Source organism: Passer domesticus, chromosome 16 (assembly GCF_036417665.1).
Source record: "Passer domesticus isolate bPasDom1 chromosome 16, bPasDom1.hap1, whole genome shotgun sequence".
NCBI lineage: Eukaryota > Metazoa > Chordata > Aves > Passeriformes > Passeridae > Passer > Passer domesticus.
This window is the reverse complement of record NC_087489.1, coordinates 6,087,466-6,099,850: the sequence shown is the minus strand read 5'-3', so window position 1 is coordinate 6,099,850 and position 12,385 is coordinate 6,087,466. Positions and strand designations below refer to the sequence as shown.

Here is a 12,385-nt window from a genome sequence, read left to right as displayed (position 1 = left end):
GCTTGAACCAAGAGGATGCACCTCTTCAGTGCTCAGGCTTCCTCCTCTTGGTTTTCTGCCTGGTCTGTCCAGCTTGCCTCTCCCAGCTCGGCCTTCTGATGGATTTTTCTTCTCCTGATAATGTTTCCGTACTCACCTCAGACCGAGCCAAAGACTCATTTTAACTGACAAAGGCCGTTTGTCTCAGTATCTTATCATCTCTGTCTCAGCCCGAGCCTTGATGCCTCCTTCCCCCAGCAGCAGGTTTCACTCCTTCATTTGGAATTTCACACAGCCACCTTTTCTTAGCCACCTCCTGTTTTCCTCCAAGAGTTTTGGAGAAGCACGACACACCTTGTCATGGTGCTTCCCTGGCTTCTGCTAGCCAATGTTGCAGCCTGAAAGCCAAGATAGGACTCTCATCAAAAAACCACTGGTGAGGTTTTGGTGGGATGCTCAAGGGTGTAATTGCCTGCATATATCACAAAATTTCTTGGTCCCTGGCATGGCTTCACCTCTGCAGGGCTTCAATATGACCTCTACTAGGTATCACCAGGGATGTTACCCCCTCCCAAAATGCCCAGTGCCCCAGGGGAGGGTCCTTTCCCCCCACCCAACAGCCGTAGCTCGCACAAAGAGTTAATGGTGTGGAGCCTGGGGAGGGCTGGCAGGGCAGGGCAGGGTGCTCAGGGTGCTCCCTGTCGTGGGTCACCCGTGGGTGGGGGCATTGGGGTGGAGGATAGCAGGGATCTCTGCAGGGCAGGATGGCAAGGAGACACAAACGTGCCTTCCAGAGCCATGAAAGATGAAATGTGCTTGGCTGTGGGAGATCCAGGGGTCTGCAGGGAAAGGCAAGGGATTACCCCCTCTCTCCTGGAGCCTGGATCCAAAGCCAAAATCTGGGGAGGGCTCCAAAACAGCACCACTTCCCTCTCCCCCTTCCTGCAGGTGCTGGGTGCGCTGGGGAATGCTCGATGCGCCAGGCTGGTGCCAGCCATATGATTGACAGCTGCCAATCTCCAGCAGCACAGATGTCCCCGGGGGCAGCGTTAGGGTCGCTTTGTCCTTTCTCTCTCTTGTGCTCCGGGATGAAGCGGGGCAGAGCTGGGGATGGGGGGAACCAGAAGCCACAGGGCTCAGACCCCGCTGCACCTGCTACCCCGGGGGGGCAAACTCCAGTGCGCAGGGAGGGGGCAGCGGGAGACGGGGGGAAGAGGGGTCGGGAGAGGCTGCGAGCCCCTTGCAGCCCCCGCCGGGGTGGGCAGCGCGCTCCGCCCGGGCTGCACGGGGGGAATGGGGGTCGGGGGGCTTCGCTTTGTCTCCCCGCCCGCGGGGCCGGGGTCGGCGGCCGTGGGAGGGCGGGAGGAGGAGCGCGGCCCGCCCCCGCCGCCGCCCTACAAAAGGGACGGGCGGGCGGCGGAGCGGCGTGTGCCGCCGGGCAGGGCTGGGGACAGGGACAAGGACGGGGACAGGCAGGGCAGGGGCCGGGCAGGGCGCAGCGGGCGGCGCTCCGCTCCGCTCCCCTCCGCAGCGCTGTCCCGGCGGGGCCCCGCGGCCGCCCCATCCCGTCCCATCCCGTCCCATCCCGTCCTGTCCCATTCCATCCCGTCCCATCCCATCCCGTCCCGTCCCGTCCCTCTCCACCGCCGCCGGGACCATGCGGCGGGCGCGGGCGCTGCGCCGCCGCGGAGCGCTGCTCGCCTGCCTCTCCCTGGGGACGCTGCTGGCCCTCGCCGACGCCAAGGGCGCCTTCTACCCCCCCGCCGCCCCGCTGCCCTTCGGCGGCAGGTACAGCCTCTACACGGCCGGCTCCAGCCCGCAGCTCGGCGCCGGCAAGCCCGTGGGCAAGCACAAGTAAGCGACCCCCGGCCGCGGCCGCGCAACCCGTCCGGAGCGCCCCGGAGCCGCCGTGCCCCGCACCGAGCCGGTGTCCGTCGGGCATCCTTTACCGGGAGCAGAGCGTCTGGGCTCTGCGGGCAGCATCCCCGGGGACGGGCTGCCGCGGTGCCCGAGCCCCGGTGCCGGCCGTGGGACCTTCCCCAGGGCTGGGCGGGAGTCCCCGGTAGCGGCCGCGGCATCCCGTGCTCCCCGTCATCCGCCAGGTACTGAGCAGGGGCCGGCAGTGCCCGAATGTCTCAGTGCCTCCCTCCATCTAGAGGAGGCTCCGGGAGTTGTATTCCCTATTTCCAGCAGGGAACGGGCTGCGGGCTCTGGGGACACGTGTGCTGCGGGACGGGCCGGGGGAGGCGGGGATGGGGGTGCCCGTGTGTGGTTTTGGGGTAGGTGCGTGTACCTGCTCTGCGTGACATCGGCGGGGGTGCTGATGTGCGGGAGGGGAGGATGGCAGTGCACAGACCTGCGTGTGAAACAGCTTGGTTTGGGGGGAATTGGTTCTAAAATGCATACATGCTGGAGTTTAAATACGTTTTCAAGAAACCTGGAAAGCTGAGGCAGTGAGGAATGTGGGTTTTACACAGACTGTAGACTTTTTCCGTTCAGTTGCATAAGAGCTGTTACATTGGGGGCGGAGAGGGGGGTGTTGCTTCCCTCTCTGCGTGTTTGCTAGGGCAGTTTCTGCCGGGCTCCTTTGAAAGAGGGAGGATGTGGGGTTACGAGAAGCTGAAATGAATAAAGTAACGCTAGGGATGAACAATACTGGCAGTGCCAGTGAGAGCTTTCAAAAACCCATAACATTTTCCAGCCGCTCACTCTAAAAACATCAGGCTGGAGCTATAAAACTGCTTGCCACAGGTGTGTGAGAAGGGAAGGGGTTCTGAGAGGGAGAGTGAGCCAGAACCACACTAACCCGAGCAGCCAGGGCAGGCAGGGTTTATTAGCAGTGGCTAGTAGATCTGCCTGCACTGGCTGCTAGCTAACTTAGAGGTGTTTGTAAGCAGGTCCTGGATTCATGGATAGACGGTGATCCTAAATTTCCACATACACACATGAACTCCCTTGCCTCCAGCTGAGAGAAGTGGCTGGCCTTCCTTCTCCTGGGGTCCTGTGCACGGATGAATGACTCACTTGTGGAGGAGCAGGGAGCAGCACAGGTCTCATGCTCTGAGCCTGGCAGCCCCTTGCCAGGGCAGAGCTGCTCAGGAATGGGCAGGCTGGAAATGCCAGTGGTGTGCCCATCCCAGGGGTCAGAGAGGGGCTGGGGGGGATGTGCTGCTGCAGCTCCTGGAGGGAGCAGGTGGGGTGTGCTGGGGGTGTGGGATCAGGGGATCCCTGCTGGAAGGGAGCAGAGAGAGGCTTGGAGGGAGGATGGCCCTGCTCACACCTTGCTGCTTCACAGAGAGAGCTCCTGCCCCGGGTGGGCTGTTGGAGATCGTGTAGCCTTTAATGGGGGCTCTGGGGGGCAGCTGGGGCTGCTGCAGCTCAGCTGCCTGGCCACAGGCTGGGATGCAGCCAGAGTTGCCTGGCATGGCCATCACATGGCCTGTGGAGAGCAGCCTTGGGGCTGAGCACAGAAATGAGCTGCAGGGCCTCAGCCCAGCTCTCATGGCCTTGCTGTGAGAGTCTGGATGATGTTGAGACACTTCTGGCAGGTGGAGGTACAGGAAAGGGACTGTGACTGTCAGGATGGAGCAGAAGGGTTTGGTAAGAAGGGCTGTGGTGTCTCCTGTTTGAGAGAGTGTGTGTGCATGCACAGGGTGGGTGTGCACAGCCCTCCCCCAGCCTCCCCACCACGTCAGGGGCCAGAGTAGTAGGATTTTGGCTCGCCCTGAGTGGGGAAAGGTCGATGAAGGAGGGACAAGCACTGATGGCAAACAGGTGAAGACAAAGTGTGTTCCCTACCCATCCATTGCAAGCCCCCAGCTGGCACAGGGGCTGCCATGTCCTCCCGCCTCACTGAGCACCTCTCTGCACCTGCAGCTTGTGCTGGCCCATCTGCTCTGTCCCGCTGACCCCCTGCCTCAGCTCTGCTCTGCTCCGTGGGCCTGTGCCCTCCTCTCCTCCCGCTCCGCCGTCTGCCACGTCCCCCTGCCCTTAATCCCTGCCTCCCCACACATCCCTGCTGTCTCTGCCCCTGTGGACCAAGTCCATCTGCTCCTGCCGGCAGCCCTGCCTTCAGCTGGAGCAGCCTTGGCCTCCATCTGTCCTACAGCACTCCTGCATCCTTCCCATGCTGCCTTCCTCCCAGCCAGCTTACCCTCAGCGCCTGGCTGTGCTGCTTGGCTCAGGAACGCTGACTGGTACCTGTGGCACCCAGCTGCAGGGGGATGGCAGGAGGGGAGAGGCTCTCAGTACTCACTGTCCCACAGATCTGAGGGGGTTTCCAGCCTCCATCACAGATCCACTCTGTGTCCCTGCCTCCATGACGGGGGGACCCACGATGCTGCAGCCCTACAGAGCAGCATCTCCTCTCTGTGCCTTGTCTGTGGCAGCACCCACAGCAAGGCTTTTGGCTTGGCCCCTGCACTGGCAGCACTCCAGGAGCTGCAGCAGGATGGATCACCCCTGCCAGGCACTGCTGGAGCTATTTCTGGGATCCCATTCCTATAACTGCTGCTGCTGGGATTCTGATTGTCCTCACAGTCCATGCTGTGCCGAGCACAGCCCAGCTCTGGGGACACCACCAGCACTGGTGGCAGCATGGCTGTGACTGACACTCCTGCAGCATGGTTGTGATGCCCCTCCCCAGCATCTGCCCATGCTGGGGGGCTCCTTCCAGCTCCTGCCCCCCGAGCTCGCTGGCAGTGTCTGGCAGTGCAGGCAGTGCTGTGTGCTGGGCAGGGGTGACAGTGGTGACAGTGTCTCTCTGTTTCCCCAGGAGCTACTGTGCCTACGTGGTGCAGCGCAACGTGACGTGCACGCTGCAGGACGGGGCCGAGAGCTACGTCAAGGCTGAGTACCACAAGTGCAGCTGGGGACCCAAGTGCCCAGGGAAAGTGCTGTGAGTATGGGGGACACTGGGGCACGGCTCCCTTCCCCTCCCAAAGAGCTTTGTCTCCTGTGCCACCTTTCTGACCATGACCCCCACTTTCCAGAGGGCAGTGAAAGGGGCTGAAGGGCTTTTCCTGGACATGGCAGGCAGTGGTGCTGGGAGGAGGCAAGGTGGGATCTGCCAGGAGGGAGAGGGAGCTCTATCCCTCCTCTGAAACTGTCAGGGGGGTTTAGATTGGATGTCAGAAGAAGGTTTTCACCCAGATGTCAGTTGAGCACTGGAAAAGGCTCCCCAGGGAAGTTGGTCATGGCACCGAGCCTGACAGAGTGGAAGGAGCATTTGGACAATGCTCTCAGGCACATGGTGTGATTTTTGGGGGTGTTCTGTGCAGTTGCTGGGTACAATGATCCCTATGGGTCCCTTCAAACTCAGGGTATTCAAAGATTCAGAAATAGATGTGTAAATCATGGGAAGTGGGGAGGTGCCTGTGCAGGTGTGTAGGAAAGCAGTTTGTCACAGACCTGCCATGTGGCAGAACGATGGCAGCTCACTGAGAACCTGGCTGAGAGGAAATGGAGCCTGTGGCTGGGGATGGCTCAGTGCTTCGTGCTCCAGGAAAATACTTACAAAACTTGTCAGTGCTGGAGGGAAACACTTTACTGTGCCACAGCTGGAGCCACTGCTGGGGCTTTGTGCTTCACCACCCTCCAGGGACGCTGCTCCACGTGGAAGAGCTCCTCTCCTGCATCCTCCCCAGGCTGGAGGAGTGGGGCAGAGCTGAGCACAGAGGAAAACTGGGATGAGAGAAGCTTTTGTCAGAGCCTAGTACCCATCCTGTGGCAGCTGGCTGGACTCTCCCTGCCCCAGTGGTGCCATGGGCTCTGCTTGCATTCTCTCCTGGCAGAAACAGCAGCTGGACCCACTCACTCACTTGTTCTTCCCATCACAAGTGTTTTAGCAGCATTTGGGGACTCAGGACAACCTTCAGCTGCTGGTACCCATGGAGGAGATCTCCAAAGCCTCTCCCCTCTCCATGATGCCCTCTGTTTGTCTCCTTCAAACAAAACCAGGGTGAAACCAGGGTGTTTTCTGAGAGCAGATGGACCCACAGCTGAATTTTCTGCAGAGCCTCAGGTGCTGCATCCATGGACAACAGGGAAACATGGATTTTCCACGTGCTGGGGCCATCAGTGAATGTTTGTGCAGCTGGCTGCAAATACTTCCCCTTGCTGCTGTTTGGAGCAGGAGTGGAAAGATTTGGAGGTGCCCAAGGCTTTGAGCTGCTCTGCAGAGGCTGGGATGACACAGAGAAGGTGCTGGGATGACACAGAGAAGGTGCTGTGCCTTGTGGATGCCACTCTCCTCCTTTCTTCACCCCCTGACAGTGGCTGGAGCAGCAATCTCCCATGGTACATCCAGGAAGGTTTCTGCACACTACAACAGAAGGAAAGATCATTGAAACTCAGCAGCATCTGTGAAGAGGAGTAACGAGAAGAGCTTGTTTTGAAAGTGCCCCTTTGGGAAATTGATGTTGAGAATTTTTTTGAAGAGATTCAAAGAGCAGAGGCTTTGGGTTTGGTTTACCCTCCTGCCCTGTGTGTGTATGTCTCTGGGAATCGTGTGGAAGCAGCACTGCCAGGGGCTGCAGCCTGGGCTGGGGACACTGTGGATTCAGACAAGGACGTGGATGGCAGGGGATCAGCCCCACGTGCTGCCCTGACTGATGGATTAGTGCCTTCTGCAGCCCCTCTGCAGCACGGGTGGCTGTGCTGCTCCTCCAAGACCTTCTGCTGAACATGAAGAACAAGAGGCTGATGGTGTGTGTTGTTGTAAAACAGCAAACTTCAGGATTTTCAGGCCCTGGTAAATTCAGATTGGATATTTCCAGAAGGCAGGCTTAAAGCATTGGTATTTAGAGGTGGTGAGAAAAGTGCCATGTTCAGCCCTGTACAGCTCAGCTGGTGGGGACACAGGTGCCAGCAGGGCCCTGCCCCATCACTGCTGCCTCACAGGACAGCAGGGAGCAGCTGGATCCTCCCCATCCAGAGCGACAGCAGAGGGGGAAGCTGTGAGGTGGGCTTGCACCTTGTGTGCTGGGTATGGGAGGATCAATGCTGTAGTACCCAAATTCATGATGGAGACACTTCCCAGGGCATCCCAGCAGGGTAAGGAGCCATCCCTCTGTGCACATCACAGTATCACCCTGGAGACCCTCACCAGGCCAGCCCAACCCAAGCCCCTTTAGGCTTCCCAGCAAACTGATGCCCTCCACACAGAGAGAAAACACCTTTCCAAAGGTATTTCAACCCTCATGGGGACTTCCAGACAGGATTACAGTTGAGAAGAGGATTTTTTTGATCCCACTAGGAAATTCTGTAGGTCAATTCAAAGTGCAAACCACTTTTTACCAGCAGTCCATTTCCCTCTTGGAAGTGATGTGAGCTTGCAGGGCTTTTGAGATCAGTTCCACCATTTCATCTTGTGCTCTGCTGGCCAGAAGTTGCCAGTGTGGCATCTGTCACAGTGGTCACCTATCAGGCCAGGGACTGCAGCAAGACACTTAGAGCTGCAGTTCTAAATCAACCCAGTGTCCCAGGTTAAAAAATACTTGACCAAACCCCCACCATAATGCTGCACTGAGCTATGGTGCAGCAAGAGCTCTTGGAGAAGAGGGGCCATGGTCTGCAGGTCCAGCACAAGGATTTCAGCCAGGCTTCCCCCTGTGCCCAGATCTCCCACATCCAGATCTGTGACCCTGCTCTGTTGCTTGATAAGGTTGTTTCTCTAAACTGTCTTCTCTCTCTCTCTCCCTCCCCTCTCCTGGCAAGGTACCGCACCTTCTTCAGGCCCAAATACAAGATTGGATACAAGACAGTGACCGAGCTGTCCTGGAGGTGCTGCCCAGGCTTCATGGGAGAAGGGTGCCATGACAGCCCGACAGACCAGCCTGGCCTTCTGCCCCAGCATCCCAGCCCTAAAATGCCCCCTGGGCAAAAGATGTTTCCAATGCCCAGACTTCCTCCCTATCCCAAAAGCCACCCTGACCTTTTTCCAGGACCAAAGAAGAATCAATATGGTGAGATCCTCCTCCTGCTTCATGTCCCCAGGTCACCACACCATTGTCATGCACTTGAACATCCAGGTTCTCTCTGTTCCAGTGCAGAGCAAGAATCTGGCAAAAATTCAGTGGGTGACATGTTTTCCATCAGAGTCCTGACATTTGATTGCTTTGAGGACCAGTTGCTTTTTAAATCTTGTTTCTTTCAAAACATGCAGCTTCAAAATTGCCTTTCCTCATTGACTTAGAGCATTTTCCCATTAATTATGGGGTTGATAGGGGATGTCTCAAGATGAAGCTCTCCTGAGCTGTTATCATCACCTGCTGTTGAACTTGGGAACAGAGGGCTGGATCCCAAGAGGAAAGAGGGTTTCCTGATAGCTTAAGGAGAGATGTGGGCTGAGATTTTGCTGAAATGCCAATAACAGAGGGCAGGACACAAGATTATTATGGGAAAGGACTCAAAGGAGGGAAGTTAAAGCAGCACCAGCCCTCACCCTCACTGTGCCCTCTCTATTTCTTTCCCTGTGCAGGCAGGAAGCTGCCTGGCCTCTTCGGGGACCGCCTGGATCGGCTGGAGGAGGAGGTGAGGCGCCTGTCCCAGTCCTACGACAGCCTGCACACCATGGTGAGTGGGCTGGGGGACCGCCTGCGGTTGGCCATCCAGGAGGACACCACCAAGATGATCGGCTCCCTGATGAACAGCCCGGGCACGCCAGACTCATCCGTGGGCTTCGGCATCATTCCCGACGGCCTGGTGGATGTGGCAGACAAAGCTGACATGGCCACCTACCCTCCCGTAGGGGACATCCTGACCAAAGTGACCGAGGTGAGCGACGTGCTGAAAACCAAGGCAGATCTGCTGCACGAGGTCCGGGGCATGGTCCTGGACCACGACGGGCAGATCAAGCACCTGCTGGAGTCCTCCCGGCCCTCGCCCCTCACCTCCATCGACCTGCTGGAGGAGTATGTGGACACCAGGCTGAGCAGCCTGCGTGGAGAGCTGCTGGATGGCTTCGAGAAGAAGCTGGGCAAGATCCAGACCACGTGTGATTTCCGCATCCAAGAGGTGCGGCAGCAGTGCGAGGAGGAGAAAGCCGCCAACCTGCGGCTGCAGCAGACGCTGGATGGGAAGGAGCTGGAGATCAAGAAAGAGATCTCTCAGCTGGAGACCCAGATCCAAGGGCTGACGGTGGTGGAAAGCTGCTGCAGCAACCTGGACTACCTCACGGATCGCATGAACATCCTTGAGAAAGGCCTTCACAGCATCTCTGAGTCCCAGAAGAACCTGCACTCACGCCTGGATGGAGAAATCTCCACTGCCACCCTAGGGAACCTCTTTGAAGGGCGCTTCGAGGACCTGGAAGCCAGGCTCAATGACACAGAGAGGGAAATGGGGAGCTGCTGCTCTGGTATAGAGGACAGCATGAAAGGCACAGTGGTGGCAGAGGTGGATGGCATGAGGACTGCTTTTGAAGACAAAATGCAGACCCTGGAGGACAGGTTCATGACCATCGTGGGGGAGCTGAACAATGTCAGTTCTCCCATGGGCATGGACGGAGCAGTGGTGCCTGTGCTGGAAGGGGAGCTTGCCAGCATGAGGAAACGGACAGATGAGACACTGGAGGCGTTGCAGAACCGCCTCATCACCCTGGAGACCACCTGCTCCCTGGGCTGCACCTCTGCCTCCAAAGATGTGGAGACCTTTCGGACGGAGATCGAGGACTGCCAGAACAAGAACCAGGACCTGCTCCTCCGGATGGACAGCAATTACGACCTCCTGCGCAAGCTGAACGCCACCATCCTGGAGATCCAGCGGCGAATCGAGGAGGAGGCATCGGGGGCTTTGCAAGGGGAGATCACCTTGCTGAAGATCAACCTGAACACTGTGAGCAAGTCTCTGACAGGGCTCAAGGACTCCGTTTCCCAGTACTCAGACACCGTGACACATGTCAACTCCTCACTAGATGAGCATGAGAGGAAGATTGAGGATGAGGTCCACTCCATCCAGGAGAAAGTCAACGACCAAGGTTCCCAGCTTTTCTTCAGCAACCGCCGCGTCCTGAACCTCAAGGGAGACCTGGAGCGACTCAAAGCCAGGATTGTCAGCGACCTGAGCTCCTGCAAGAGCGTGGCCCACAGCCTGCAGCAGGAGGTGTCTCGCTTCGACGAGCGGGTGGCGCGGGTGGAGAGCGCCTGCGGCAGGCTGGGGGCCATCCCCAGCAGCCTGGATGACATCAGGGAGGAACTGGAGAAACACACGGGCAGTCTGTGGGACTACATGGACCACATGAACGGGACACTGGCTGCCCACTCTCAGGAAATAACAGGACTGAAGGACAACTTGCTTGACTGCCAAGCCAAGGTCTCTGAGCTGGCAGAACAGGTCGGGCACTTGGAGGAGAAGGCAGAGAGAAGGCAGCACTAGCTACACTGCCATGCCATGTGTCTTCCTTCTCCTGCTGTGAAGGACAGGATTAAATTATATCACACAGACTCACTCCAATGTGACAACAGTTCTTGGGATAATTTTTTTTATGAAAAGCTGCTACATTTTTTTTTCCCTTAATCTTGTTGGTCCCACTTCTCCTTAACTCCACCGTGCTGGTGCTCCCCTCCTGATGCTCAGCAACTGTCCTGACCCTGGCACAGCAGTGTCACTGCCTCCCGGCTGGGGGTGTTGCTTTGGCTCCTGGGCTGATGACCCCAGAAGGACAATTCAAGAGTAAGCTGGAGGCAGAAACATTTCTTTTTCATTTCATTTTTGTGGATTTATCGTTTCTTGAAGAATAAAACCCTGTAGTTATCAGCTGAGGAATAGTTTCTCTGACCTAAAGACCACCTGCATCTTAATCCAGAGACTGAGCAGAGCCAGGGCTCCTTGCAGGGAACAAAACTCACCACAGGAATTGTGGATTTCAAAGAACACACGTATTCACACGTCCCTCCGGGAACTGGCTTCCCTTCCCCGAGATGGCAGCCCTCCTTGTGTATGGTAAATCCATTTATAATGCTCCCTCCTCCATGCAGATGCATATGCCTTATGGAGCATTAGGGTGTGCATTAGGAAAACACATATGCATATATATATATATATGGTATGTGTGTGTATAATTTTGAATGATTCTGTGTCATGGTGCTCATCTGATTCCAGTTTCCTACTGCTGCCCCCATGTCCTCTGCCAGATTCCAAAGACCCATACCGAGTAGCTAAAGTGGCAGCAGTGTTTGGAGAGAGCCCCATGGTTCTGGGGTTGCTGTGCTTTGCAATCCCACTTTGCTGGGCTCTCTGGCTACACCTGGGACTGACATGATGGTTATGGAAAACACGTGTCTTCCCTGAGGAGAGATGTGTCCATAGGTCTCTGCAGAGACCAAGCTGGGCACAGAGCAGTCCTGTCCTCCAGCTCTGGCTCTCTCCTGTTTTATTGCTTAAGCTGTGAACTCCATCATGTCATCCCAGGCAGGAGAGTTCCAGCTGCTGCAGGGTGTGAGTGCAGCAGTGGACGAGCAGGAGCCTGTGTCCTCCTCATGCTCTTCTGATCCCAGTGAGATGCCAGTAGCCCTGGGACCAACACCAATGTGGAACCAGGCAAGCCATCTGTGAGAACACCTCTGGAGGCCTGTTCTCAGCTCAGAATGAAAAACCCACATCATTTGCCCAGTTTGACTCTGCTTTCCCACAAATAGGCAGGCTGGAAAACATTGTCCATGTTCCTGAGCAGCTCCAGCCTTGTCCTACAGAGCTGTTGCACACAGAATCCACCTCTCCCTAGGAGCCCACCATGGGCACCCTCTGCTGATCAGCCAGTGGGGACTTCATTACCAGGCTGAGGAGGAAATTAAAGAGCCTCCATCCAAGTAACTCTGGCACTTTATAGAAGAGGAACATACTTTTGTCTCAGCATTGTAGCTTATGAACCTCCCAAACCAGCCAGGCTCTCACACAGTGCCTGTCACCCTCAGCAGGCTGTCCCTGCTCATCACCATCATTCCCTCCTTGATGCCCCCTGATTGCATGAAGGAGCAGCTCTGTGCTCTGACTAGCAGAGCTCCAAACCAGCAGCTGCTCCCAGCAGAGATGCATCTGGGCACCTTTTTCCCCCAGAAAATCTGGGTGAGCTCCCTTAAGCATGCTTCCAGTTTAGGGAGGACCACAAGGATCACTGAGTCAAGTAGCCACACCATATTCCCTGAGGCAGTCAAAGCTCAGTCCCCTTCCAGATGAGCATGAGCTGTGGAAGCATGGAGAGGACAAATTGCTCCCTCACCACTTGCCCACCCCTGGCCAGGTGCTTGCAGCACCAGAATTCACTCTCACTGCTCTGGGCTTTGCTGATTTGGAGCTACCCTCCAGCTGCTGAGACACTTCTCCAGCTGAGGAACAACCTCCTGCTGCCTTTGGGCATCCTGCAAAACCTGCTCTTAGACAACAAAACTTATTTTTTCCTCCAGCCTGA

At 56.9% G+C, this 12,385-nt stretch overlaps 1 protein-coding gene across 2 annotated transcripts; it reads left to right on the top strand.

The window, feature by feature from the left end:
• Positions 1–1,430: 1,430 nt before the first annotated feature.
• Positions 1,431–12,239, top strand: EMILIN3 (elastin microfibril interfacer 3). 2 transcript variants are annotated; one of them, XM_064391546.1, is made up of 4 exons: positions 1,431–1,833; positions 4,754–4,876; positions 7,696–7,943; positions 8,459–12,239. In XM_064391546.1, the coding sequence occupies exons 1-4, from the start codon at positions 1,637–1,639 to the stop codon at positions 10,351–10,353; spliced, it is 2,463 nt and encodes an 820-aa protein (XP_064247616.1). In that variant the 5' UTR covers positions 1,431–1,636; the 3' UTR covers positions 10,354–12,239. The 2 variants fall into 2 exon arrangements, with proteins under 2 accessions (XP_064247616.1, XP_064247617.1); XM_064391547.1 differs by lacking the exon at positions 1,431–1,833 and having other exon boundaries at positions 4,757–4,876; positions 5,938–7,943.
• Positions 12,240–12,385: the final 146 nt, after the last annotated feature.

Coding starts and splice junctions, on each gene's coding strand:
- EMILIN3 (XM_064391546.1), top strand. CDS start 1,637: ATGCGGCGGGCGCGGGCGCTGCGCCGCCGCGGAGCGCTGCTCGCCTGC. Junction 1,834..4,753: donor AAGCCCGTGGGCAAGCACAA/GTAAGCGACCCC, acceptor CTGTTTCCCCAG/GAGCTACTGTGCCTACGTGG. Junction 4,877..7,695: donor AAGTGCCCAGGGAAAGTGCT/GTGAGTATGGGG, acceptor TCTCCTGGCAAG/GTACCGCACCTTCTTCAGGC.